This window comes from Alligator sinensis, unplaced genomic scaffold (assembly GCF_000455745.1).
Source record: "Alligator sinensis unplaced genomic scaffold, ASM45574v1 scaffold108_1, whole genome shotgun sequence".
In the NCBI taxonomy this organism is placed as follows: Eukaryota; Metazoa; Chordata; order Crocodylia; family Alligatoridae; genus Alligator; species Alligator sinensis.
In genome coordinates, this window is record NW_005842110.1 from 2,168,902 (window position 1) to 2,195,462 (window position 26,561).

General features: G+C 42.8%; 1 protein-coding gene across 11 annotated transcripts in view; it reads left to right on the plus strand.

The window, feature by feature from the left end:
* Positions 1-26,561, plus strand: part of MAPKBP1 (mitogen-activated protein kinase binding protein 1) — a 119,939-nt gene that overhangs the window by 87,949 nt on the left and 5,429 nt on the right. For 10 of the 11 annotated variants that reach the window (XM_025205291.1, XM_025205290.1, XM_025205296.1 and 7 more), the window contains 12 exons: positions 202-323; positions 1,375-1,450; positions 7,814-7,925; positions 8,556-8,619; positions 10,711-10,836; positions 18,064-18,212; positions 18,773-18,822; positions 19,336-19,572; positions 20,695-20,864; positions 22,538-22,683; positions 23,148-23,315; positions 24,229-24,307. In XM_025205291.1, the coding sequence (XP_025061076.1) occupies positions 202-323; positions 1,375-1,450; positions 7,814-7,925; positions 8,556-8,619; positions 10,711-10,836; positions 18,064-18,212; positions 18,773-18,822; positions 19,336-19,572; positions 20,695-20,864; positions 22,538-22,683; positions 23,148-23,315; positions 24,229-24,307 (1,499 nt within the window). The remainder of the gene's footprint in view (positions 1-201; positions 324-1,374; positions 1,451-7,813; positions 7,926-8,555; positions 8,620-10,710; positions 10,837-18,063; positions 18,213-18,772; positions 18,823-19,335; positions 19,573-20,694; positions 20,865-22,537; positions 22,684-23,147; positions 23,316-24,228; positions 24,308-26,561) is intronic. The other variant, XM_025205295.1, reaches the window with a different exon arrangement.

Consider the following 26,561-nt stretch of genomic DNA (forward strand, 5'->3'; position numbering starts at 1 on the left):
TTGAGGACTCCATTCCTTCCCTTAGGGAGTCACTGTAAGGAATGTTATGAGAGGCCCAGCTGTGGAGAGGTATTTATTGCACCTCCAGGAGTCACTGTAGGGAATGGTTGGCTTGTGCTGACTACATCTGCGGAGAGGTGGGGGGACTTGAGCATGTTTAGTGACTTGATTTGCATTAATTTTTTTATCCTCTTTGCTTAGACAGGGAATGGGGTTCAGTTTACTCGGAGCCACCATATTGTTAGAAAGACCACTTTGTATGACATGGATGTCGACCCCAGCTTGAAGTATGCTGCTATTGGCTGTCAAGACCGTAACATCCGGTAGGTTTGTTTTGTTGCCTTATTCTTGCACTTCAGAAACCAGTTAGCAGAGAATATTTTCCCCTACAAGTCATTTAGTGTAGTTTTTCTTAGCATTTGAATTCCTAAAGTGTCATCTTGAGGCCCCAGTGAGCCTGAGTTCTCCTCTTCTCCCCAGTAGTGAAAAATCTTGGAACACGCACGGTGACTTTGAGTCTCTTAGCCTGTGGTTGAGTTCCATGCAGGGGAGAGGCTCTCCTGGTTGAGCAAGTGACTGTGCTTTCCTATGGCGTGTGTTCTTTTCCCTGAAGTGGCTTTTACCATCACAGGAATGTCAGACAAAATAACATATGTTTCTGTGAAATCTGTAGAATTGGGGGAATCCAAAGCTGGGGTTGACTGTTGCTGTCCTTTAGCAACAGCTGTCAACTGAAGTTGACTGTCTGCTTCCATTTTGAAATTTCTGCCAGTCTTTAATTTTTCTATTTGCACCTGCTTCCCCCTGGGGAAAAGACACTTTTTCCAGTCCTGCAGTGGTACCCTTTATTGTATGCTGATGAGTTTCTAGGAGGTGACTTGTTTTATACCCTGCTTCAACAGAAGTTCTGCCTCCCAACTTCCCTTCCTCTCCTGTAACCACACTCCTCATGGATGGTCTCTCAGTAGTCTTAGTTGTGTGGAAGTGTCATTCCTGATGCATCACCAGTGGCTGTCATTCAGTGCCAAAAAGCTAATTCTTTTCTGCCTGCTCCATCAGTTTCCTGAAACAAACATATTCTTTGCCTAATCAGTTTAAGACTTAAGTCAGAGTTTTAATTCAGATAATCTGTTTTGTATTGCAGTCTTGGGGCCAGCATGCTAGTTTCCAAGTTGTACATTTAACCACTTGAATGATTGAACTTTATGAATTATGGCCAGTATAGTTCCTTGGAATGGCTGTTGGCCCTATAGCCCCCCACTCTGTTGTGTGTGGGGGTGGCCTGCCATGGAGAGAAGAGAGGGAAGGGATCTTGTGAGAAGAAGTGGAGAATGATACATGGGTGTAATGAGTTGTTTCTTGTGTTCCCCTCAGGATTTTCAATATAAGCAGTGGGAAGCAAAAGAAGTTGTACAAGGGATCTCAAGGTGAAGATGGCACCCTCATTAAAGTAAGACCTCCAAGAATTCAAACATAACCGTTTTTTATTTTTTCCCTGTTCCTTCATCCTTTTCATCACTCTCCTGAGCTAAATCCAATACCCTGGAATTATGTATGGGTCCAGGGTATTATGATGTGTAAACCTTTTCCCCCTGAAGTGCTAATAAGGGACATACGTGCCATTTTTTATTTTACTGAATTTGTTTGACTTTTAGTACATATTAAAAAGTTCCCAAGTAAGATTCTTGGTACCTAAATCATAATTAAAAACAAAACAAAACACCATATTTACTTGAGTATAAATGACCTTGAATATAAAATGATGCCCTAACAATTAGGTTCTATACCTAGAAAATCTTTAAAATTTGTTATAATTTTGTTATAATTTTCCAGGTATAGAATTTAAGTATTGCAGGGTTGTTTTGAATCCCCACCCTCATCGCTAAAGCAGGGAAAGCAGTGGCTGGGAGGGAAGGGGGATCAAGTACTCCCCTTGCCCTCTTTCCTGCCCTGCCCACTTCTTTCCCCTGCAGTGTTCCTGCCACCTCCCCACCAGCTCCCCACAGCCTCTGTCCCTCCCCTAACTCCCCCTAGTCTCTGCCTCTTTTTCCCAAACTCCCTCCAAGTCTCTGCAATCCTTACTGTCAGATGCTGCTCAGGCTGAGAGCACTGGAGTGGAAGAAGTTCAGCCTTTACTTGGCCTTGCAGCAGTGTTAACATTGGGAGAATCAGTGGAAGACATTTCCTTGTGCCCCGTGCCGTATGCAACCTGAGCTGGAGCCAAGCTGTGCCTGACAGTAAGGGGGTGGGCTGGTGGGCAGAGACTGGAGAGGAAGTAGTGGAGGGGAGAGGGCCAAGAAGGCTGCTGTGGCTCTGACTGGCTCAGACCCAGAGCCAGAGATACAGCAGTCTCCTGCTTCTCCCTCCACTTTGTATGTGAATATAAGATAAGGGGCTTTTTTTCATGCTGACTGGCTGGGGGGAAGGGGGGCAGACCTTGTTTTATATTTGAGTAAATATGATACAATGTGTACAAAAAAAGTACTCGGCTGGCAGCTGTTTCTCATCACAGATGCCTAAAACAATTAGTTAAAGATGAAATCAGAATCCAAACCAACCCTCCCTTTGCTTTCCTACAAATACTAGCCTTCAAGTCCCAGCAAAAGCCTCAAAAAACACACTTGGGCTAACTGACACCAAAACATAGACTAAGTGAATAAATACTACATTGTGCTTCAAACTGTGTGTTGGACCAGACTTTCTTTTGGGCCAATTTGTCAGTTGCTGGAACTGAACCAATACTTGCTAGCAGAGTTTGGTCTGTTATGTGCTACTTGCAAGAACCAGAGTCACTTCTCCCTATTAGCTGTAGAGGCACTTTCCAGGAGGACCTTGCCTTGTAGAAGGCTATTGTGTATTCCTGCCTTGATGTGGTTCTTTTCCCTCTCAGATGCTGATGAGAAGCTTGTATGTGATCCCTCCATCCCTTAGGCTCTGTTCAGGAAGACCTTGTTCCAGCCCTCTTGGTTATTTGTGTTAAGATTACATGTTGGAGCTGTCAGTGGTCAAAGTTAATGAGGAATTTATGAACCCCTTGAAATGCTAGGGTGTTGCCCAGAGAGTGATCTTCACACAAATGACATGCAGAAATGTCGATGAAACCAAGGCAGGCTCCCACAGGTATGCCTTGCTCTTCTGAGGGACTTGCAGTACTGATGCAAGCTCTGTGTTCAAATGTGCCTCTGTTCTCAGATACTGCATCACTTCATCCTGTACTCCTGGCAGACATGGGTGATTTGGGGATGGACATGTAAGAACACAGCTAAATTATGAGATCACTCTTATGACTTGGTATACTTGAAGTCTTGTTCCCAAAGTCAGAAGGCAAGTTGACTTCAACAAACAAATCTGTTAAGTTAATTTACTGCAGCAAAGCCTCAGGCCATGTTTCCTTTTCTGTCAAACATGTGTGTCTCCTGTATGTTTTCATTGATGGGTTTTTTCTTTTTCTCCTTCTCTCTCTTTTTTTTTTTTTTTTAATGATTATTTCTACTGGGGGAGGTAAACTCTCATTTGATTTAATGGAAATAAATGCATTGTTTAAAAAAGAAAAGTCATCTTTTCTGCTTTTGCATAAATAGAGCTACATGGTTGTTGTTTTTTTCTTTTTTGCAAACGTGATAGTTTTCCCCTTTCCCACAGCATTTATAAACTAGGGCACTGAACATGAAAAATTGCTGCTGCACCTTATAACTGAACACCTGACTTGATCAGTAATATCTCTCTGGCCTCAAACTGTAAAATGTTGCTTATGGGTGGTTTTGTTGTTTTTTTTTTTTTAAATATTGTGTATATTTGCTGACATGGAGAGAACCCTGTGATACAGAACACTGATATTGTGCAGCTCATAATTTTTCCATTTTTTCCCTTTACATATTTAGGCTAACTATGTAACGTGGTGATCTCTTTTGATGCTGCAGTATAAACTTATTTGGAGCCTGGCACTCTGAGGTTAAACATTTTTATATAGCATATAATTGGGACTTAAAAATGCAGCAATAAAACTGAAATAACTGCTATTAAAAGCACAAACTCTACTAATCCAGACCCCTTTTATTTTTGAATTTCCGAAGTTCTGCAAAGCACAGATATAGTAAGAGCTCCAATACAGAATTCGCAAAAGTATTAACAAAGCAAATTTTAGAATTACAAGAGTAAGCGTGTTAACAACTCCTTTGAGTATTTATTGCATTGCTGTTTGAGCAGACTAGTTTCCATGCTTGAGGGCTCAGGTTTTGGAGATGCTTTGTATAGTGTTACTAGCTATGACTATCCTGGGGTTGGTATGGCATAAACTGTTTAAAAAATCTAGGATCAACTGAAAAATAATGAGCTCTGTTCATTATGGGAGGGAGGAGGAAAAAGGGGAATTTGATTGGAGTATTACAGCAAATTCAGTGGAATCTTTAAAGATAATCAACTTCATTTTTGGATTTGGTTGGAAAAGCTGTGGGTTACCTGGTATTTTGAGAATAAGACTGGAGATAACTCTGTGAAGGGGTTTGACAGGTGAGTTGGTGGTTAGGTGTTTGTCCTGGGGTGCTGGCAAGATGAGTAGGGACACATGTGAGTCACTCAGTAGTTTGCTGCTGATCATGACTAGCTTCTATGAAGATGAATGATGGTTTTTGCTGTGTCTAAGTGTGTCATCCTTACTGACATTGGATTTTTGATACATTATAATCTACCTGGCAACTGACTCCCCAGCCCAGCCCCTGGCTTCTTTTTTTTCATTTTATCCAGGAAGAGCACACACCAACTGCTGAAACTTCCTTAGCCTGACAAAGGGTTTTTGAACTCGAAAGCTTGCTTAATAACTATTCTCCAACTATTTGGGTTGGTCTAATAAAAGATATCAAATTCACCCAAGGAACCTTGTCTGCCTATGTCCTTAGACCAACATGGCTACAACCTACACCCCTGCAGGATATCCTTACTGAGTGACATCTGTGCTGGTAAAAGGCAGGGTAGATTTGCAACTTCATAGACTAAATCAGAGATGTACAGTATAAGATTTCTTAAGCAGAGGGCTTACTTCTCCGGATGTTGTGAAAGGACTGCAGGAAGCAGTGATTAGAAAGGGTAGGAAACGGGGAGAAAAGAAGATGGGGAGCTGGTTAGAGAGGCAAGATGGCTAGGAGTCAGAGTCAATAGACGGGAAGGGACCTGTAAGACCATCAAGTCTGGTCCCCTGCCATAGGGAGGAGGTTAAAGACCTCAAACTAGCTCAAAGAGGCGCTTATCTAGCCTCCTCTTGAACACCTCCAAGGATGGGGTGTTATCTGCACCACCTCTGCCAAGGGTGTGTTCCAGGTTCTAGTTACCTTTATGGAGAAGAAGTTTTTCCTTATGTCCAGCCTAAATCTTCCCTCTGTTAGTTTGTGACCATTGGTCCTCGTCCTCCGAAGGGGTTCCTTCCTGAAGAGTTGCTCCCCCAGGTCCTGGTGTTTCCCCCCTGACATATTTGTAGGCAGCTATCAAGTCACCTCACAGCTCTTTTACCCAAACTGAACAAGCCCAGCTCCCTGAGTCTCTCCTCATAGGGCCTATCCTCCAGGCCCCTAACCATGTGGGTGGCCCTTCTCTGCACCCTCTCGAGTTTTATCTGCATCCTTTTTGAAGTGTGGTGCCCAAAACTGGGCACTGTACTCCAGCTGCGGCCTCACCAACACTGAGTAGAAAGGGAGAAGCATCTCTTTGGATTGTTGACAACATATTGCCTGATGCACACCTGAGTTCTATTTGTCCTGCTGGTGACTTCCTCACACTGTTGGCTCATATTCATCTTCTGGTCGATTGTGACCCCCAGGTCCTGTTCAGATGCTGTGCCAGCCAGTGGGCTACTGCCTATCCTATAGTTGTAGTGAAGGTTCTTCCTACCCAGATGAAGGACTCGGCACTTTTCACTGTTGAACCTTATCTGATTCCGATCAGCCCATAGAACCAGTCTGTCAAGGTCGTCCTGGATCTTTACCCTATCCTATAGTGTGCCCACAGCTCGGTATCATCTGCAAACTTAATCATAAAGCATTCCACCCCCTCATCCAAGTCGCTAATAAATATGTTAAAAAGCGCGGGTCCAAGCGCCGACCCAGGGGACACCGCTGGAGACAGTCCTCCAGGATGAGGCCATCCCATCAGTTTACAAGTCTCTGGGACCAGCCTTTAAGCCAGTTATCCATCCACCTCGCTGTAGGCTGGTCCAGGCCAGTACCCTCCAGTTTGATTGAGAGAATTTCATGGGAGAGTGAATTAAAGGCCTTACTGAAATCTAAGTAAATGATGTCTACCAGGTGGTTATTGGTATTCCTTCTGGAATACCAATGTGAAGTATTTATTTAGGAGCTCTGCCTTTTCGTGGTGATCAACTGTGGGCTGTCCCTCTGTATTCAGTAGGGATCCCACAGTGGAGCTTTTTTTTTTCTTGCTTCCCAGGTATCTGTAGGAGGACTTTTTGTTTTCCTTTATTTCAGATGGCAGCTTGATCTCCATGCCTGTCTTGGCTTTTCCGTTATCTCATAACTGCAGACTCAGATTATACAGTGAACTCTTCTCTGGTTGCTGAGCCTTTTTTCCATTGATTATATGCATCTTTTTTCTTTTTCAAAAGTCCTCTAATGTCCCTGTTGAGCCAAACCGGGTCTCTTGGCTCCTTTCCCACTCTTTGATTTCATGGGAATGGCCTCTTTTTGAGCAGTGAGAATTGCTCCCTTGAAGAGGCACCATTGCTCCTGAACTCCCAAATTGTCCAGTTGCTGGTCACAGAGGGCCTTTCTAACTAGCCTCCTGAGTTTGTCGAAGTCCGCTCTTCTGAAATCTAGGACCTCTGTTTTACTAATTGGGATCCTAGCCTTCCGGTGGATGGTGAACCTAATCAGATCATGATCACCGTCACCCAGAGTACCTCCAATCTTCAGGTCCTCTACCATGTCCTCCCCTTTGGTTAGCGCTAATTCCAGAGTGGCTTTACCTCAGTCGGTTATTTGACAGCCTGTGACAGGAACAGGTCATCAGTAGCTGCTAAGAAATTGGTTGACTTGATGGAGCCGGCCGAAAGGTCCTCCCAACAGATGTTAGGGTAGTTGAAGTCACCCATCACCCATCAGGTCTTTAGTTCTGGTTGCCTCAGTCAATTACCTGGAGAATGCCTGAAAAACAAAGCAGTCAACTCACTGAGGGACAAAAGGGTTATAAAAACTAATCCAGGTAATAGGATAAGAATCTGTAGTTTAGGTTTTGACCATTCTTAATACAATCCAGTCTGTGGATGATTTTTTGTTCTGCAATTTCCTATTCAGGTTTGTTTTTTTTAACGTGTCATTGTCTAAGAACAGGTGATGTCGGACTGGACCTTTCAAATTCTAATGTTGTCTGGACTTGTTTGAACAGCTGGGCTTCAAGTCATTTTAAAGTGGGAAAGTCTGTTAAATTGGGAAGCAGATGGAGAACCTCTAGCTGGCCATGCATGGGACAAAGTGCATCATCATTCAGTACAAAATTACTGCCCTGTAACCCGTTTGGTCATTATGGTTTAGTCCAGGGGTGGCCAACCTGTAGCATGGGCAGCCTCTCTTTGTGGCACATGGCAGATAGGGAGGAGGCAGAAAGCAGAGGAGCAGGAGAAGAGGATCACAGTGGCATTTGTAGAGAGTTTGGGATAATTTTGTTGGACACCTGCCAAAAAGGTTGGCCCTCACTGGTCTAGACTGACTCTAAATGTCTTTCTCTGAGCTTTCTGTTGTCTTGGGCATTTCTTGGAAATCTAAGGCACTTTTCTCACCAGCCCTTTTTGTCTTCCTTACTTCCCAACCAGGTGCAGACTGATCCCTCAGGTCTCTATATTGCAACTAGTTGTTCTGACAAAAACCTTTCCATTTTTGATTTCTACTCTGGCGAGTGTGTGGCCACAATGTATGGGCATTCAGGTGAGTTGCACAAGCTATTTTTCTAGCTGCTGATTTAATGTTTGTATAATGGTGGCCAGCATAATGCTCACTAGCTCTTCTGCATTTTTAGTTTTCAAAAAAGCTTTGCATAGAAAACTCGATTCCTAATAATTTTTTAAAAATCCCAAACCTTGGAATCTTTGGGGTCCTTTGAGGCAATTGAGGGCTAGCTCAAATTTTGATGTCCAAAAATTCCATTTTGGTTTTATGTTAAAACGACCTATTACATGTTAATGTTTTTAATATATTAGCTGTAAAACTGCTTCATTGTTAATTCTCTTGCTCTGCTGGCAGATCACTCCTCCCAGAAAACCTTATGTCTTTCTACAATAGCCCTCAATGATACCCTGTTTTATGTTGGGAAGATGCTTCAATCTTGTTTGTTCAGTTATGGGGTTTCTCATGCTGTTACATACCTCAATCCTGGTCTGCAGGGACTGTGGTCTTAAATATGATGTGGGAGTTTGGGTATCTTGGCTCCATGGAAACATGCTGGATGTAATCAGTATTTGACTGCTGAGCTGAGCCCAGCAAATCCATTTAGCTAATGATCTGTGCTGCTCACTGGGGTAGTTCAAGAGTTGCTGTTCTTTGTTTTATTTTACACAGAGATTGTAACTGGGATGAAGTTCAGTAATGACTGCAAACATCTGATATCTGTCTCTGGTGACAGGTAAGCAAGCAACAGTCTTGTGATTGTGAAGTCCCTCTTATCTGGTAGAATGGCAAGTCATTGTTTTGTGCCATCTCGAGGTGCTTTAACCCTAACACATGAAGGGAGGTGGTAAAAGCATGAACATTTGGGGCGCTACAGTGTAGTGGTAGCCCTGTTATAGAGTCCAAAACCGCCTTTCTGTATCCTAAATCTCAATGTGGTGCTGTGGGCAGGCTGAGCTGTGCTTTAGTTTCTTTTTTAAAGTAAATTACATGTCCCTGTGAGGTGCCAGTATCAGTGGACCCATGAGTTCAGGGGCTACTTCCTGCTAGCATGGCCTGGGGCACAAGCTCACCCTTCCAGGGTGAGCAGTTATAGGGAGGAGCCAGGGCTCTTGCTTGGTAGCCATGTAGAGGAGCACAGAGTGTGAAATCCTAAATGGTGGTGCTGCAGGTGGGCTCTGCAGAAACTGAGACATGGCATCTCTGAGGCCATGATGCCATCTGGAGCTGCTGTCTAAGACTATACTGCCATGAATAGTCTTAGATAGCAACAACAGTATTTAAAACACAGTTGTAACCATGGTAAGAAAAGAGACTTGAGCAAAGGGAGGTATATGGGGTTCAGTGTTGTATATATCAGTGTCTGATGTTGTATTGCATCACTTGGGTGTTTCTGGGTTTCATTCAAGTTAAACAGACTTCTCTCCCAACTTACCCACCTTGTGTGTATTAATATAAATCAGGTGCAGTGTGTTGGGGGAAGCATTCACTTGTGCTCTGCTGCTTTATAAAGGAGTGAATTCCAGATGCATGGAGCAAGTGGGGGATGGAGCATTGCTCAGTTTTAACTGTGATGTTACCCCTTGTCTTAAACGTATAGTATTATCCATTTACCCCATACATGGTGTCCTTTGCTGATCACATTAAATAAGATAAGAAAACAAGGAAGGTATGGAAAATGTTGCTAAGAAATGAGAAGGGATTATTTGAAGAAGTCAGTTTTAAGGAAAGGGCTCCCCAAGGCCCACAGATTGGCCATGAGGTCAGAGGGAGGATTCCTGCCACATGGAATAGCATGACGGAAGGCATGAAGTAGAGATGGGAAGAAAAATAAGGGCCTGATTAAGGCCAAAGAATTGGCAGGCACTCAAGGGAAAGTACCGCAGGAGGAGCTGAAGCACAAAGGTGGATGGGGGCAAGATTATGAAGGGGTTTGTGTATCAAAGCTGGGATGTATTTATTGGTTTATATTCAACTGTTGCTCTGCAGTTCCCTCTAGCTTTGACTTGCTATTTGAGGTGGAGGGGATGGAAGGATAAATCATGAACAGGCCAGGCTTGCCTTTTGAATTTTAATTCGTGCTCTTGGAATCACCTCCATTAATTCAACTGTTGTGTTTTTGAGAGGGAGGGAGCTGACTTTGAAGGAAAGCAGCTGGCCAGCCAGCTCTGGATTTCCAAAACCCCTGGTTGTCATACCTCCTGGCTGCCAGACCTCACAACTTTGCCTGTTCTTTAAAAAGCTGGGTGTGGTGTTCCTAGACCCGAGTCTCTGGGAATGCTATTAATTCCTGTTTGGAGTCCAAAGGAGCACAACACTTTTGAAAACATAATACCGTCATTTTCTCTCTTCCTAGCTCAAAACAATTGGGTGGAAGAGGGAGATCATTTAACATTGAGAAAATTGATCATTAGTGAAATGCAGATCATTTTATTTCCTACAAACTAAATGTTATGAGGCTATGATGCATCCTAATGTGAGAAGGAGTTGTATTTCTTAGCCTTTTGCTTCAACATCCTGGTGCTCTACAGAAAATATAAAGGATGTACAAAATCGCATCGTGAAGCATCTTTTATGAGCCAAAAAGCCTCTGTTACCCAGTTCACCCTATGCTACCAGGCTTGAGGTTGGAGAGGAGTTTCCCTGGAAGCCTGACTCTCAAGGTACCATGCACCCTGGTGGTGTCCTCTTGACTCTTTGGAGAACTAGCTTTTTTAGGCTAGTTCTCCAAACCAGAAAGGACTGTTCCTAAATTCACCTATAAGGAATATTAATGACCTGAATTGAAACACAGCTTAACCCACTCATTCTCTTTTCTCACTTGCAGCTGTATCTTTATCTGGCGTCTGAGTTCTGAAATGACCATCAATATGCGACAGCGACTAGCTGACATGAAACAAAGAGGGAAGCAGGTGGAGAAATCGCCACCTCGCAAGACAACAGGACTTAACAGGTGAGGAGGGCAGATGCAAACTATGGGGAAGGCTGGCTACTATTTCATATAGGAAATTTGGGGTAGTTGATTTTAAGTGCTATTTGGGTTGTTGGTAATCCCTATCAGTAATATCTTTTAAGTTTTTTCCTTTTTATCATTTTTGTCTTTATACTGCTTTTTTGGCTGCTTGTTCTATGTCTTTCAACATTTGGATTTAAACACCTGACTATGATCTGACGGCTACGTTATTTCATTCTGCTTTGCACTCTTTACAGAATGTCACATCTCCTTTAATCTATTTTTTGGAAGATGATGTCAAAAACATGCTGTACAAAACAGTACTGAGAGTGGTACACAAGCATCCTGTCTAGGGGAGCGTGATCATTTATGAATAGAGATTTGAGGTGCCAGGCTAAAGCTTCACCACTCAAATTAAATTTTATGCAAAGTATGCACTGGAAAATACCTGACATTTTTAAACATGGCAAATACCTATAATTGCTTGTGAGGGTGATAACAGGCTTTATGGTAATTATCGCCTTTACAGGAATGAAGGCTTCAGAGAAGGTTACTGTTTAAAAATATAATTCCATAAGAATTATTTTTCTCGGTCATTTCCCCCCACTTTACAATACAGAATGGAAACCCTGAGCTAGATCTAAATTTATCTAGTGATCCTACTTTGAAAAATGGTGCTTAGATATAGAGCTTTGATTTCAAACAGAGCTAACTTGACTGCAAGGGCTAGGGTGTTGCTTTTTTTAGGATTGCTGGTCAGTTTAGTGTAAAATGGTATGGCTTAAGCACTGCACTCGCAGTGGCTGATTTGACAACAGTGGGGTGGATGAGGGAAGCATCTGCAGCTCTGGCAGGCTCACATGGTACCAAAAATGGGTGTTGAATCCACTCTTTTTCCCCAAATGGCTAAACGATTTTAAAATCTGAATAATGAAGTGTCAAAGCATCAAAGGTCTTGTCAGACTGGTTGTTTGCAAATATTGCAAGAGCTTCCCATTCTCTTTGGGAGTTGTTAGAACAAGTCTGTCTGCATAGTTTCACTTGGGAACCTTGGGCCACTCTCTTCTTCGGAGCATCTCGTTTGACAAGTGTGCCATAATTATTCTGGGATGCTTCAGTACTGAGCCATGAAGCCAAAATGCTTTAGCTGTAAAGCAGTGTGCTTTTTATAGCAGGCTCTCCATAATTCCAGCAGCTGCAGCTTTGCCTGACTGAGGTGCAGTCTGTGAGGGACGCTCCCAGTTTCATTTGGCACAAGGTGAGACACATTTCTGTCACATACTCTTGCTGGAGGGTGGTGCCAGTGCCACGCCAGTCCCAGCAATTTAGGAAAACTTGCTTGGTGACCTCGTTACTAGAGTGGAGCCTTCTGGTTTTGGTCAGTTTTGAAGCTTGTTTTCAGTTCTGAGCATTCGCTGTGGTCACCAAGTATCGACAGACGTAATACCAGAGCATTACAGATTGCTGGCTGAATTTGGAGGGAATAACTCATTGTGTTCAGCATCACTGTGTGGAATTGAGGAACTGAGGATCTGGAGTAAGAATCCCTGTTTTATACATATGTAATACCTGTTCTGGTTACTTCTGAATCTGTTTGTAAGCTGCTATGTAGAGTTGGTTAAATCTAGATGGGTAAGAGTGTCCTCTCATTAGTGGTGTAGGCATAAGATCCACAGAAGCATTAAGGTTCTCCAGCCATGGTGTTATATGATTCAATTTTATTGAACTGTGTATAGTACTGTATTGGTTAAAGTAAGTCTGTTACCAGCTGGGTGATGCAGCTTCTTTCACGTTCTGAGAGCAGTCAGGAAACAGAGGCTTCAGAAACCTGATGACTTGAGGGCTCTACTTGGACTGTAGAGAGCTGAAGACTTATTAGCCAATATAACTTTGCCTTTATCCAGCTATCACAGGGCCTAGCCCAACTGCATATTGCCTGACATTCATGTTGACTCCTTATGTAATAATGAATATCTTTTGAAGAACATCTTTTTATATTCCCATTGCTTTCTTTTAGAGTATACAAATATCCCTTTGGGTTCTGCTTCTCATCATGAAAATTGCTGGTGTGTTCTCCCTTCCCTCATTGACAATGAGTTATTTTTTTAATTATTATGAGAAATGTAACCTGTACTCATTTGTACTGCTAGTGCATTTGGGTTTTTAGATGTTTGTCTTCAGAGTAGGAATTGCAAAAAGGCCTGTATATTCTTAGTTTTAGTCTCAGCAGGCATTATTGTTTGCGAAAAATATTTTGTCTCATCATTTGGAAGAGAGGTTTTACATTGAAACTTTCCACTGTTAGATCAGGGATTATACGCTTATGTGTTAGTGGAGTGTTTATATCTCTAAATCCCCCTTTCTGTGATGTTATTGGAGATCTCTCTTTAATAGCAGAAGATAGACTTGATTTAATTTTGGATAATGTTTCTAAAAGTACTATTGCGTATACTGTATGTACTCTGGGGAAGCTGCAATTGTTCTTGAGTTTATACTAAACTGCTAGCTCTTTATCAAATGCTTAGTGAGCCAGCAGTCCGTTCCAGAAAGAGCTGAGTACTTCCCAGGATTTGAGTATATTACCATTTTGATGCAAAAGTAAATTGGAACCTGATTAAACACAGTTTTTTTCCAATTTTGGTCGCATCATTCCACTAAAATGTGTGTCATTGTGTGCGCATTTAGAGCAGGGGCGGGCAGTTATTTCAGGTTGGCTGCTTAACGAGTTTTAGTGAGTTGTCGAGGGCCACTTGAGTAGCCCTGCCCCCTGACAGTTGCTCTGCCCCCTTGCTGCCATCTTGGGACCAGAAGTCCCACCCCCCAACCCCTGACCTTTTCCACCAGAAGTCTTCCCTTTGTCCCCCGGAAATACTCCTTTTGGGAGTAGAACCAGAAGAAAACGAATCATGTACTAGAAGTCAAACACCTATTATAACATATTTTAATTTCATTCCAAAAAATATTTTTGGCATGATTTGTGTTTGTGTACTGTATATAGAGGTGATTGCATAATAACCCAGAAATGAAGTCTTAGTTTTGTATATTGTGGGTGTGTCTGGTGGGGTGTGGGAGGTTGTGAGGGAGTGACTGTGTGTGTTGGGGGGACACAAGGTAGGTTGGGCAGTTGTGTATACGTGGGGGCAGGGTATGGGTATGAGGGAGGTTGGGGGGGTGTGGGGACTCCCCTACACACCCCCATGGCGCAGCAGCAGGCAGGGTACTCGGGACTCAGGTGCCCAGCAGGGTGCGGCTCCACCCAGCACTGTACATTGCGCTGAGCAGCATGGCCTCTGTTGGGCCACCTGTATCACTGGTGCTCCCTGTCGCTCATGTGCAGCCCCTGCACTTGCAAATCAGAGAGGGAAGCCCCACGTGCTGGAGCCGGCTGCCTTCCCTGCTGGGGCTGCGCTGCAGGGGAGGGAAGCCCCAGGAGCCTTCCCCTGCAGGGCGGGGAAGGCAGCCGGCTTCAGCCTGGGGCTTCTCTCTGGTGCTGTGCAGACTCGGCAGGGAAGGCAGCCGGCTCCAGCATGTGGGGCTTCCCCCCCGTGCCCAGCAAACAGGGGCTGCACGTATGTGAGTGGCAGGCAGTGCCAGCGACATGGGTGGCTGGGCAGAGGCTGCGCTCCTCACTGCGATGTGTAGGGCTCGTTGGAGCCATGCCCTGCTGGGCGCCTGTGCCCTGAGCACCCAGCCTGCTGCTGCTACCACCGCAGCAGCCCCATGCAGAAACTGCATGCTGGCCAGCCAGGCCCTTCTGCCCATGAGTGGGAGCCAGGCAGTAGGGTATGTTTTGGGGTTGTTATGTACATGTGGGTGGGTGCCTTGCTCCCAGCCTCATAGGTGGAAGAGCTGGGCGGGGCACAGTTTGTTGGGGGGCCCCACGGGCTGGATGAAAGTGCTTGGCAGGCCACATCCAGTCCATGGGCTGTATTTTGCCCACCCCTGTATTAGAGTATATTAGAGTATTTTGCCCTGATTAATATGCCCCTGAAGGTACCAAGAGCACAGAATTAGAGTTAGGATGCTGTTATCATTTTGATATATTTTTCCCTTTGTTCACTTTTAAATATGATTTTATTCAGAAAGCAGAAGAGGACACTGAACAGTGTGTATTATTCTGACATCTAAATTATTTGAAGCTATAAAAATGTGTGTTAGTACAGGGACAAAACCGTATCTGTACTTCAGGGAGCTTAGATCCAAAGGCTCTGATCCTGTGACTAACTCCAGCAAGTTGGAGCTTCCTGAACCGTCATGAAGCCCCAGCAACTTCAGTGCAATGTTATGGGGCTATAGAGTCTACCTCTGAAACATGAGCTGCATGGTCAGGGGCCAAAAAATGATACAGTTTGAAAGAAAGTTAGGGGAGCAGTGGGGGAGAATGAGAGAAAAATTAAGCTTGTGTTATGGTTTTAAGTGAATTGAACCTGTATCCTGAGAGCTGTTCTGACCATCACCTGAAGGCTTGTCTAGTGTAGAGTTATTCTGGAATAGCTCTTGGGTGTGAAATCAAAGCACAACTTAATTTAAATTAGCTTTGAAGTTCAGGTAAGATGAGGGAGAGGGAGACTGTTGGTTGTATCGGCTGCATACATCAGTGTTTGGTGGTCAAGAACAGGCTTCTTATTTTCTGGTCTAAGGCAATGAAAGAAAGGTAGGAGAAAGAAATAAAGCTTATGGTTTGGTCAAGTAAAAGAGAAATGGCAGGAAGAATTTTGAAAAGCAGCCTAATATATGGAGCCCAAGTTAACTTTCATAAGTTAAGTTTTGAGCCAATAGGGCTTAAGCAGTTTTGAAAATTTACCCTCAAGGACAAGTTGAATATGTCTGAACACATTCTGGTTGCAGGAAAGGGCACAGAGAAGGGAAATAAGGCTTTTTGTGATAATAAAGAATCAAGAGTTATATCAGACCCCTCTAACCTGATGCATTATTTGATAGGTTCAGTAAGATGATAATTTGCATTGACCTCTCTTACTTCTACAGTTGTACACCTGTTTACCTCCTATTTTTCCACTTTTCTGAAAATGCTTGAATGTATTCTTTTCTTTTTTTTCCTTTTGCTAATCTCTTTTTGATAAACATGGACTTTGTGTATTTTCTTGTATATAATTTCAGTCATGCTGCTCTGCTAAACCTTTCCCAGTCCTATATCATAGGATAGATTAGAGGAATTTCCCAAAAGGTGGCAATGACTTGCCCTGAAATCTAATTAATGATAGATATCTCAGATACCAACTAGTTATTCATCAGACCTTTTATCAATATTGTAATAGGGGCAATACATTTTAAAACAAAATACACGAAACACAGATGCCACTATAAAATGTACCAGTGTGTCAAAGTTAATATTGCCTTCTGTATATTTAAAACAAGAATGTGCATTGTGGTATAATCCACAGCATAGCCACAAGAGGTACTATGGTACATGACCTCTGGGAGGATACCACTGACCAGGAAAAAGGACCCAAGGAGGACTGGGTGGAGAGATGTGGAGGCAAATGGGGGAAAAAGCAGAGAAGGGAAATCTGCAATTGGAAAACTTGCTGGAAGAATCCAGTGAGTAAGCCTTTTATTTGTCTTCTCCAACCTAGCCAGAAAATACTGAAAATTACTCATTATCCTATTGCAGGGTCGGGCAATTATTTTGGGCAGAGGGCCACTTCCCACCCCTGGGCAAGCCATTGAGGGCCGCATGACAGGCAGCCCAGGACAGATAAATATTAATTTTCTAAATTTTTTAGGGGCCCTGTGGGCTGGATAGAATGGCCTGGTGGGCTTCATCTGGCCCCCAGGCCGCATTTGGCACACCCCTGTCCTATTGGATAAGCTCTCTCTGTCTTTCCTGATAGAAAGAAAATTTGATTTCCATTGTCGTATAAAGGAGAAAATACTGCAATTCTCAATTCCTCCTGTCCTATTTAGTAGTGCCTACAGTCTGTAAATTGCAGCAGATTTGGTCCTAGGCCAGGCTGTTCTATATTTGGTAGATGAGTTATTTTTGTCTGCTGAATACCTTGCGCTTACAGCCCACCCACAGCACTTTATAAAGGTTGCTAATGATACACTTGGCTGTCTTGTTCAAGGTCATGGAGTGTGTGCTATACTGATTGATTAGTCAAAGAATCTGAATGTATTTAATTGTGCTTTATTACTTCAGGTGGCTAAAAAGGTTAGTTGATTTGGTTCTGTTCTAATTTGACTGAGGGGTGGGGGGAAATGTATCTTATACTGGTTAAAAAAAATCCTCTGTTGATGGGAAGTTATGCTTGGGGTGACTCTGGAATCCATATCAGAAATGTCTCCCATTTCCATTTTAAGGATCTATCCAAGGTATGTTTGATATTCTTTAGTGTGCCTTATGGCTGACAGTACAGCCGGACAACATGATGGCGTGTAGACTATGCATGCAGGTTTTACAAGTAGGTTTGCTTCAAGTAATCAAACTTCTCTCTCTCACAACATCATCTGTAGCTTTCTCAAATGCCAAACTTCTATCAAAGGAAAAGCCTTTGTGATGGTTGTGGTACATAAAAAAGACCAACAGGGGAAGAGGGAAACATGATAAAATGTCCACAGGTAGAAAAATAACTTTTATTTTTCAAACGGCTTCTGTCAGTCTTAAATTATCAGGGTTTGAATTGTAAAGCCAAATTACGATTGTATATTGTATGCCAGTTATTCTCAGCCTCTTTAGATCCAAGGCACCCATCAGAAAATGCCAGCTCCTAGCATGGCATTTTTTTTGTTACAGAAAAAATAGAGCTATTATTCTGTTACAAAGAACTCAGAAAGACCACAACAAATGAGGATGCTTTTGACACCATGGATTGACTCTGGATTTATATAAGCATTTGCACACACAAGACTGCAAATACTATGTGGCACTTTGCTACATCCTTAAGAGGATCTTGTGGTACCCCCAGGTGCTGTGGCACCCTGCCTGAGAATCACTGCTGTATCTGTTACTATTTAGGATTCTATAACCTTTCCTTACATGCACGTGATAGCCTGGTCAGGTTCCAGGAACCTGCGGTGCATAATTGGCACCACATCTCGAAGTCCTGTTCTGCTGGACAAGGTCAGTGTCATTTGGAGAAATTGGAAGAATATGAGCGACATGATGCATGATAGAAGTGACATGAGGAAATGTACTGGCTGGCATGTGGATTCAACAGGGAGTTCTTGGGAGGTACCATAATGTTTCTTGCAATTCCTACCTCCCAGGCATGAGTCTGTCTCTGTCCTGTCTCCTGTGCCTGCACTCTCATCAGACAGTGACAAAGATGGTGAAGATGAGGGGAATGATGAAGATGAGTTACATGGGTTGCAGTCTTTCCAAATTCAATCCAACTGCAACACTGAGAGAGACTTGGGTATGTATGGGAAAGGAGAGGCATGGACAGGGACTGGGGAGAAGTGGGCAAGAGTGTATGTATAGAGTATTCATGAGGCTGTATAGGGCAGAGTAGAGACAATGGAGAGCATGTGGAGTCTGGGAAGGCAACTTCATTGTGTAGGAAGGAATGAAAATAGCAAGATGGCTCAACCACAATTAGATAACATTTGAGTTGTTTATACTGAGCTGTAGAGAGATTGATTAGTGATATTTCCCCTTGCCCTGCCCTTTAAAATTTTAACTGTAAGTTTTTACCAGGTTCTTGCCCGTTCCAAACAAGTTGGCCATACAGATTTTGAATGAGAGCTGTCAGGTTTGAGTGACAGATTCCTAGAAGCTAGTAAAGGCCAAGAGACCTGTCTGAGGATTCTAACGAAACCTACTAGAACTTCTACTAGAGATTAGCATTACTAGTGTTAAGTATATCACAGCTGGAATTATCCATAACACAATAAACTTTAGAAAGATGGGGATAGAGGGCTTAAAAGTGTGCTTACTGGCTAGGATGCCAACTTGTTTTACTTTTTCTCTTTTCAGATCCAGAATTTACCCTCTCAAGAAGTCTCTCCTATTGGGAAATGAGGAGGGTAAGTCATTAATTCTTTGAAATGTGCTTCTGTCATATGCATACAGAAACCACAAGATACTCATCCTCTTGGGGTACTGCTATAAGAATTCTTCCAGAGCAGAAATTCTACCCTTGAGCCCTTTCTGGGAGAGACGGTTTTGGATGGCAGACAAACTTGCAAGGAAGTTTCCAGTGATATCATGTGTTGGTATTGCTCAAGGATTATGATTTTATAGAAGAGAACAATAAAATTAATAGAACTGGAATAGCTTTGTTTTCACTGTCAGTGAAGGATGGGATGCAAGGCATTACTGAAAACATAAGGAATACCATTTTAAAAATGTTTAGGGGGCATTTTGTGCCCCAAAGCTTGTCTAATGTCTCTCCAAACTATACAGTTGTACCAGTAAAAATGTCACTAAAAATGTCTTGCTTCTCTCATTTTCTGGACTGTATGGCTATAACACTCCACCCCCATTTGCCATAGAATTTTATCTTCAACCTTCTCTTCTCTCTCTTAAACCTTTTCCAGACCAAGGAGATTGCAGCAAATCAGCGTTCCGAAGCAACAATGAACAAAATGCCTCGGCAGCGTGGGCGCTGGTCCCAACCAACCAGTAACATAGAGATGACTGTTAAATCTATGCTTGACTTGCGCCAGCTAGAATCTTTTTCAGCTTCTCGATCTGTTAGCCGAGACTCGCTGTCCCAAACCAGCAATGGGGATGATAAAGAAGAGCAGGCTGATCTCCCTCCACACATCAATATGGTAAGAGTGGCTGTTCTCCAGTGAATTAACTTGATGCCACTTCATCAGGTGCTTGTTCTGGCTCTGGTTACTGTTGCTTGCATATGACATCACCCTTTTATATATTGCCCTTTTAATCTTTGGAGTAAAGATTAAAGACTCCCTGTTAGGTCCAGGTTATTAACAACAGACCCTGCCATACAGCATTATGCAAGGCTTATTTCTTCCCTTAAAGATAATCCTATAAGAAAACAAGGGTTAATTTATAGGCAGAGAGAAACTTGAGCTTCTTCAGAGGAGCTTTAATGGAGCAGTTTGTTCCCTGTGGTCAATAGGAATTAAAGCTTGCCTCAATAAATGACTGGTTTTATATGCTCATATTACTGATTGCACCCCTTCTGGTAGCGGATATTTTGCAATTCCCATGTTGTCCTGCTGATATGAAGGAAAAAATACTAGTAACCGCTACTAATGCTTCATTTAACTCGGGTCCATTACTGCCAGCCACCCCGTCTACTTTTCCCAGGGGTGCTGAGAGTCGCTTCCATGGGTGTCTTAATTGTAGCTCCTGTGAGGACTCAGAGTTCTTGTGTAGTCTGTGGTTAAGTTCATCTTTAATGCAGCTCTGTGCCCTATGATAAGCCGCAACAAGCAGGGTATTATCTTGCACAAAAGAGGCACTGTTTGGATTAGTGGTTCTCAATCTTTTTAGACTCAGGGCATCCTTGGATACTTGAGGGACCCCTCTGAAATTGCCAGCTCTTAATTTTCATTCTTATTTTAACTTCATAATAAAGCAGTTTTTATGTTGCAAAGGACTCGGAACGACCACAACTATGGATTTCTATTTGAAATCCTTGGGTTTATCTTGTGAATCATATTTGTAAACCTACCAGTGCTAAACCTAATTGTGTGGCATCCCATGGTACCCTTGAAAGGATCTCAGGGCACCCTGATTTGAGAGTCACTGGTTTAGATAAAGATAATTCTGTACTGGGACCTGACTTCAGTTGAATAACTCCTATTTTTATACATTTATATTATTGATTGCACCCCTTGTGGTAGTGGTTTTTTTGCAATTCCCATGTTATCCTTCTGATTGGAAGGAAAACATTCTAGTAACCTCTACTGTTTCTGTGCTAGGTTGGAAACTCAATAGCTCCTGAGGATAACCGGCCTTGTGTCCGCCCCCAGGTGATCCGGCTTGTGTCCTGTGAAGAGGGGGTTTTCTCTCAGGAATTGGAGCCCTCTGGGAGTGAGGAATGTGTAATCTACCCTGAACAAGATGAGATCCTTCCCACAGATACGAACAGGTTAAAAATCAGTTCTCTTCTGTGCATGGCTATGCTGCTGCTATACATCTTGCTTATGTGCAGCTCATGGTAACATGGCTAAGGAAATTTACGCCAGCTCAATGCTGGGCATGTTTAGTTAAGGACTTTACTAATGCCAGCCTGATTCTAAGTTCTAAAGCATGCTGAGCTGAGGGTGCTGTTAAAACAGTCTTTGCTCATGAGGAAACCATGCATGTCAGCAACCTCCTCCAATTTCTCCTTGAATAAACATCTTGGAAGCAACTAACTTTCTCCCTTATCTGGCTTGAAATTAAGTAAGGGAAAATGTTATGCTGGAAAACTTCCTAACAGTGAGATGGATGTGGCTTTGGAACAGTTAGTTAAGAGAAGTGGTAGAAGCCCTATCATTTGGGATGTTTTCAAACTTGACTGGGCAAGGTGCTAATAAACGTAGCATGTAATAGCCTGTCTTTCTGCTGTTACATAGTTATGTGATCTGAAAGGAATTTAAAGGGACATCAGAGAGATTTAAGAGGCCGTTGTTCTCTGTACTCTCTCTTTTATACTTAGACCATTTCACTTTGTTTATTCTGCTATGCTCCCTTGTTTTTCCTCTTCTCAGGATAATTCTGCTTATAGCTGTTTAATACCTTCCCTTTTCCCCCTATCCCAGTACAAAATGAGTTTTCATGCAGCAGTGTATGCCAAGATTTTGTAGTTAAAACAGTTAGGTTTCTCCCAGTTTCTCTTTTATTTATGTTTTTAATTTTATAGCAATAATATTTAGACAGGGCAAGCCTGCATGCTGTTCTTGCATGTTAGAAAGGAGGCCCTGTGGTGGTGCTGGATACAAATTGGACACGTTACAAAGTGTGCACAGTTTGCAAGCTGTCAGAACTAATCTCCACACAGTTACGTTATATTAAATATCCATTATGGTGACTCCCATGTTCCAGCTCACAATTTTAGTGCATGGGCTCTATTTGTTTCTAATGCCAAATTGTTCCTTAAAATGGAACATTGTAATCTTCAGACATCAGACAAGAGGATACCATTGACCTCATTCAGTGACATGAGACCTACAAAATTTAGAACAAATGCAGGGATTCAAATCTTCCACTACTGAGTTTCATACAATATCCTCTGCTGAAAATTAACCTCTTCAGTCATAGAATCTTATATATTTTGCAGCAGAGACAGCTCAAAGGACGCAAGTGTGAAAAGATGCTAGCTTAAGGCCTCAAAATGTGGGGAAATAGTTTTCATTATAGGACATTCCTATTGTATATAGGAATGTCTTCACTGCAGGGCCCTTCCTCATCGTCTCATTTATCTCTTTTAAATTTATTTATTCAATGGACTCATGCATTCATTCCTCTGCAGTGCTGAGAACCCAACTACTGCAGCATATGTGGCTAGTGCCTCAGGATTAAGAATGTGAAACTGACTGTAGTCGGAAGGTGAAATGGACCAGTCCGATTTCACTGTCCAAGCTTATTGAAATGCAGAAGTAAAGTACATAAATTGTGAAAGATGTAATACTTTAACTTTTTTTTTAATCTTGTTTTTTTATTGTGTTAATAGCACAGGCAAGGGCTCTTTAAAACATATAACATTTAGCTGATAACTGCCTCTTTAAATGCAAAATGGACCACTCTTCTAATTCTGTATTTTTCCTATCTCGCTTGCAGTGAGTTCCGAGTAAAAGCGCTGCCCCATGGGAAGCTAAGTCGAGGCTTCCACAGCAATGGATGTCCAGATAAGCACAGCCCTGACAGTGCCTGCTCTGTGGATTACAGTAGCAGTCGCCTCTCCAGCCCAGACCATCCAAACGAAGGTGAGTTGTAAATGCATGCTATGAGACTATGCATGTGATCATGGAACATTGTGGAAACTTAAAGGGATCATTCGCTGTTGTTAGTAATGCTAACTGTGAGATGTATACGTGGACTTTGGGGAGCTCGGATGACTTCATACTCTTATTAAAGGTCTTGGTGATATTACTTCTAAGCATTGGGTACCTTTAGCAACATACATTTGTGAAGTTCATTTAGTGATTGGGTTTTTTGACTACCTGTTATCACATACTAGCTAATGAGATAACTGTATTTGTGCTTTGGGGGAATTGTGCTGCCTGGGGGTACTGTACATCAGGGTATTGAATCCTAATGCTGCTTGGTTGATACTCTTGCCAGTCCTTAATGTGCCATACCATCTTCCTGAGTAGTTGCTTCTGGGGAACAATGCTAATGGTTGTGTAAATTTTACTGTGATCAAATGTTACTTTCTGTGCCTCTGCAGACTCTGAGAGCACAGAGCCCCTCAGTGTGGATGGGATCTCAGACCTGGAGGGAGAAGGAGAGGAGGATGCAGGTACTGGCATGCTAGAGGGAGAGGTCCCCAGGACTCCAGATCAAGAGAAGTTCCTCAAGCAGCATTTTGAGACATTGTCCATTACTGGTGAAAAAGGTACATATGCCAAACTGGTGGGAGCCCTCTGATGAGGCATCATAGCTCCCAGTTTATCTGCTTTGCTTTAAATCAGGTTTGACAGCTTTCCAGTTGCACAGAGCAGGGATGAAAACCAAGGCAGAGAGGTTAAGGGGAAAAAAGGATGGCCTGTAATTCCTAGTCTGGAGGTTGAGAATATGTGTGTAAGAAACTGGGTGTAAAAGGGTGTTGACATTGGCTTGAGCTAGCAGAATTGTTCTTGTTAACTTGGTAAAGCACTTTGCTGGGGATCCTGAGAAGCCATGTTCTCATTTCAGCTCAATCTTTCCTTTATCAATAAATGTACTAAGGCATAAGCTTGTTTCTCTGTATACAATATGTGGTGGCCTCTAGTGGTATGTGTGTGCATAACAGACGTCACAAAAGAAAAAGACGATGCAGGGCGGAGGAAGAGAATGAGAACAACACAAAACATCAAAGTGGAAAAGGAGATATTTAGTTTCCCTCAGTCAGCTTGGGACCAAAGAGTATTTTGCTAGTACTAATAGTGGTTGTAGTTTAGCATTCTCCTTCTAAGCTTTCTGTTTTTTTGGGGGGGTTTTTTGTTTTGTTTTGTTTTTGCATTTTGATAGCCCACAGTCCTATAGACAGGGTAGGACTCTGCACAAAGGGAATAGGGGAAGGGGAGGAATACCCTTAGGGAAACTCTTCTTTCTTTTGACACAGTTTGGGACTGAGGAAGTATGATCTAATAAAAGAAGAAAAGGCAACAGAAGGTAAAATTTATTCTCTGTGTCTTGATACCTAGAGTAGAGTAGTTTTTACATCTCTGAAATACAACAGCACTTTATAGAATGCACTGCAAGAAAAAACACTCGTCAGAATGTTTGCATCATATTTGTAACTGACTTGCACACTTCCCCCCCCATAGGTGGATCATGTAGGACCCTGGAGAGAACAGAAAACCTCAGCATTTCCTCTCGCTTTCTCTCCCAGTCCCCGGCTCTCAGGTACAGATGTTTTTACTTTTACTAGTGTGAGTAGGTTTCTTGCTGGGTGCTGGACCATGGCATGGCAGCAATCTTCTGGGTTTGATGTACTTTGACACTGTGGTTTCTTTTGAATAGGAACTTGGCAGTCTGGCTACCATTCAGGTTGACCATTCCATATAATCCTCATTGCTTTGGACCTCCCTAAAGTAACATTTCTTGTTTTTTGTTTCCATACATTTTTCTTAACTTTTATTAACAGCACCGTAAATGATTATAGTGAGGAGTTCTTATAATCCAATTTGCTTTTCACTGTTTATGCTTCATTAGTATTATTTTGTATTTCATTCATCTTGGACAATAAAAATAGATTGGTTTCTTTCTCTACAGTCTGTTCCTAGCATGCTGCATCTGTGATTTCCGTACCTTTGCAGGAAGCTTCAGTGCCTAGGTTATAAACTCTGCAGGGGAATTTTAGTCTTCTAAAAACAAGCTGTTTCCATTGCAGTTTAAAATAAAAATGATGGGAGCACTGATAACTGATTTCACAAAAGATTTTTATTAAACAATCTAAACTCTGGATTCAGGTTGATTTGATGGCACTGTTTTAAACAGGAACTGAATATTCACAGTCTGTGTCCACACACTTTCCCTTCTGAACACTTTCTGTCACTGTTTTAGTGCTGGAGCAGTTGTTATTGATGATAATAATGGTAGTGTAGACCGGCTGTTCTAGTTCTTACTACCCTTGTTTAGGGTGTATTTAGACAGTACAGTGGGAGAAGAATACTGGTAGATGAAGGGCTGTTACTAGCTTCAGAAGAAGTATAGTGGTATTAGAGGAAAGCTGGAAGATATTTCCTGAAAAAAAATCTACTTTAGAAGGAGCTGTAAGGTAAGCTACTCACGAAAGCATTCTGGGCTTTTTATATGCCCACTTGCCAAACCTGCCAGACTGAGAGGTGCCTGTTTTTTATATACTTATTTTGTTCTTCCTTAGAGGGAATATGCAGATGCTGAGAGTTTCTTTTTAGTGCTGTTTTCAAGGAGATCCAAAAATATAGCTCTGAGGATGCTGACCAGCTTTGGTGTGTGTAATGCTTTCAGGCCTTGTCAATCTTCTAGGGTCTTCTGAGATCCTCTGTGAGGCAGTCTTGGTGGATGACGGAAGGCTTTTGGCGTTGACATTCTGGTTTTTTTGGAGGGGACCTGACCTGAATTGAATCTAACTGTTCCTCCTGTTTGAACCTCCTCTTCCTTTGTTCCTTGGTATCTGAAAGGAAAATCCTTTGGAAAGGAAAATTAGTAATACTTTAATTTTACCATTCCTTGATATCTGCAAAGTTCCTTCATGAGACAGTGACCTAGTGCTGCTTGTGGTAATGCTCATTCTGTTGCACATTACGATGCCTACTGGGCTGCATTAGTAGGAGCGTTGCCAGCAGATTGAAGGAAATGATTATTCTCCTTTATTTAGCACTGATGAGGCCACATCTGGAGTACTGTGTCCAGGTTTGGGCCCCTCACTACAGAAAAAATGTGGAGAAATTGGAGAGTCCAGCGGAGAGCAATAAAAAGGGTTAGGGGGCTGGAGAACATGACTTCTGAGTAGCGGCTGAGGGACTTCTGAGTAGAGGCTCGTGGTGGATGGGTTGTTTTCGACCTGGAAGGGTGTGGGCAGTGGGGTCCCGCAGGGCTCGGTCCTTGGACCGATACTCTTCAATGTCTTCATCAGCGACTTGGATGAGGGAGTGAAGTGTACTCTGTCCAAGTTTGCGGATGACACAAAACTGTGGGGAGAAGTGGACACGCCGGAGGGCAGGGAACAGCTGCAAGCAGACCTGGATAGGTTGGACAAGTGGGCAGAAAATAACAGAATGCAGTTCAACAAGGAGAAATGCAAAGTGCTGCACCTAGGGAGGAAAAATGTCCAGCACACCTACAGCCTAGGGAATGACCTGCTTGGTGGCACGGAAGCGGAAAGGGATCTTGGAGTCCTAGTGGACTCCAAGATGAACATGAGTCGGCAGTGTGACGAAGCCATCAGAAAAGCTAATGGCACTTTATCGTGCATCAGCAGATGCATGACGAATAGATCCAAAGAGGTGATACTTTCCCTCTATCGGGCGCTGGTCAGACCGCAGTTGGAGTACTGCATGCAATTCTGGGCACCACACTTCAAGAGGGATGTGGATAACCTGGAGAGGGTCCAGAGAAGGGCCACACGTATGGTTAAGGGCTTGCAGGCCAAGCCCTACGAGGAGAGACTAGAGAA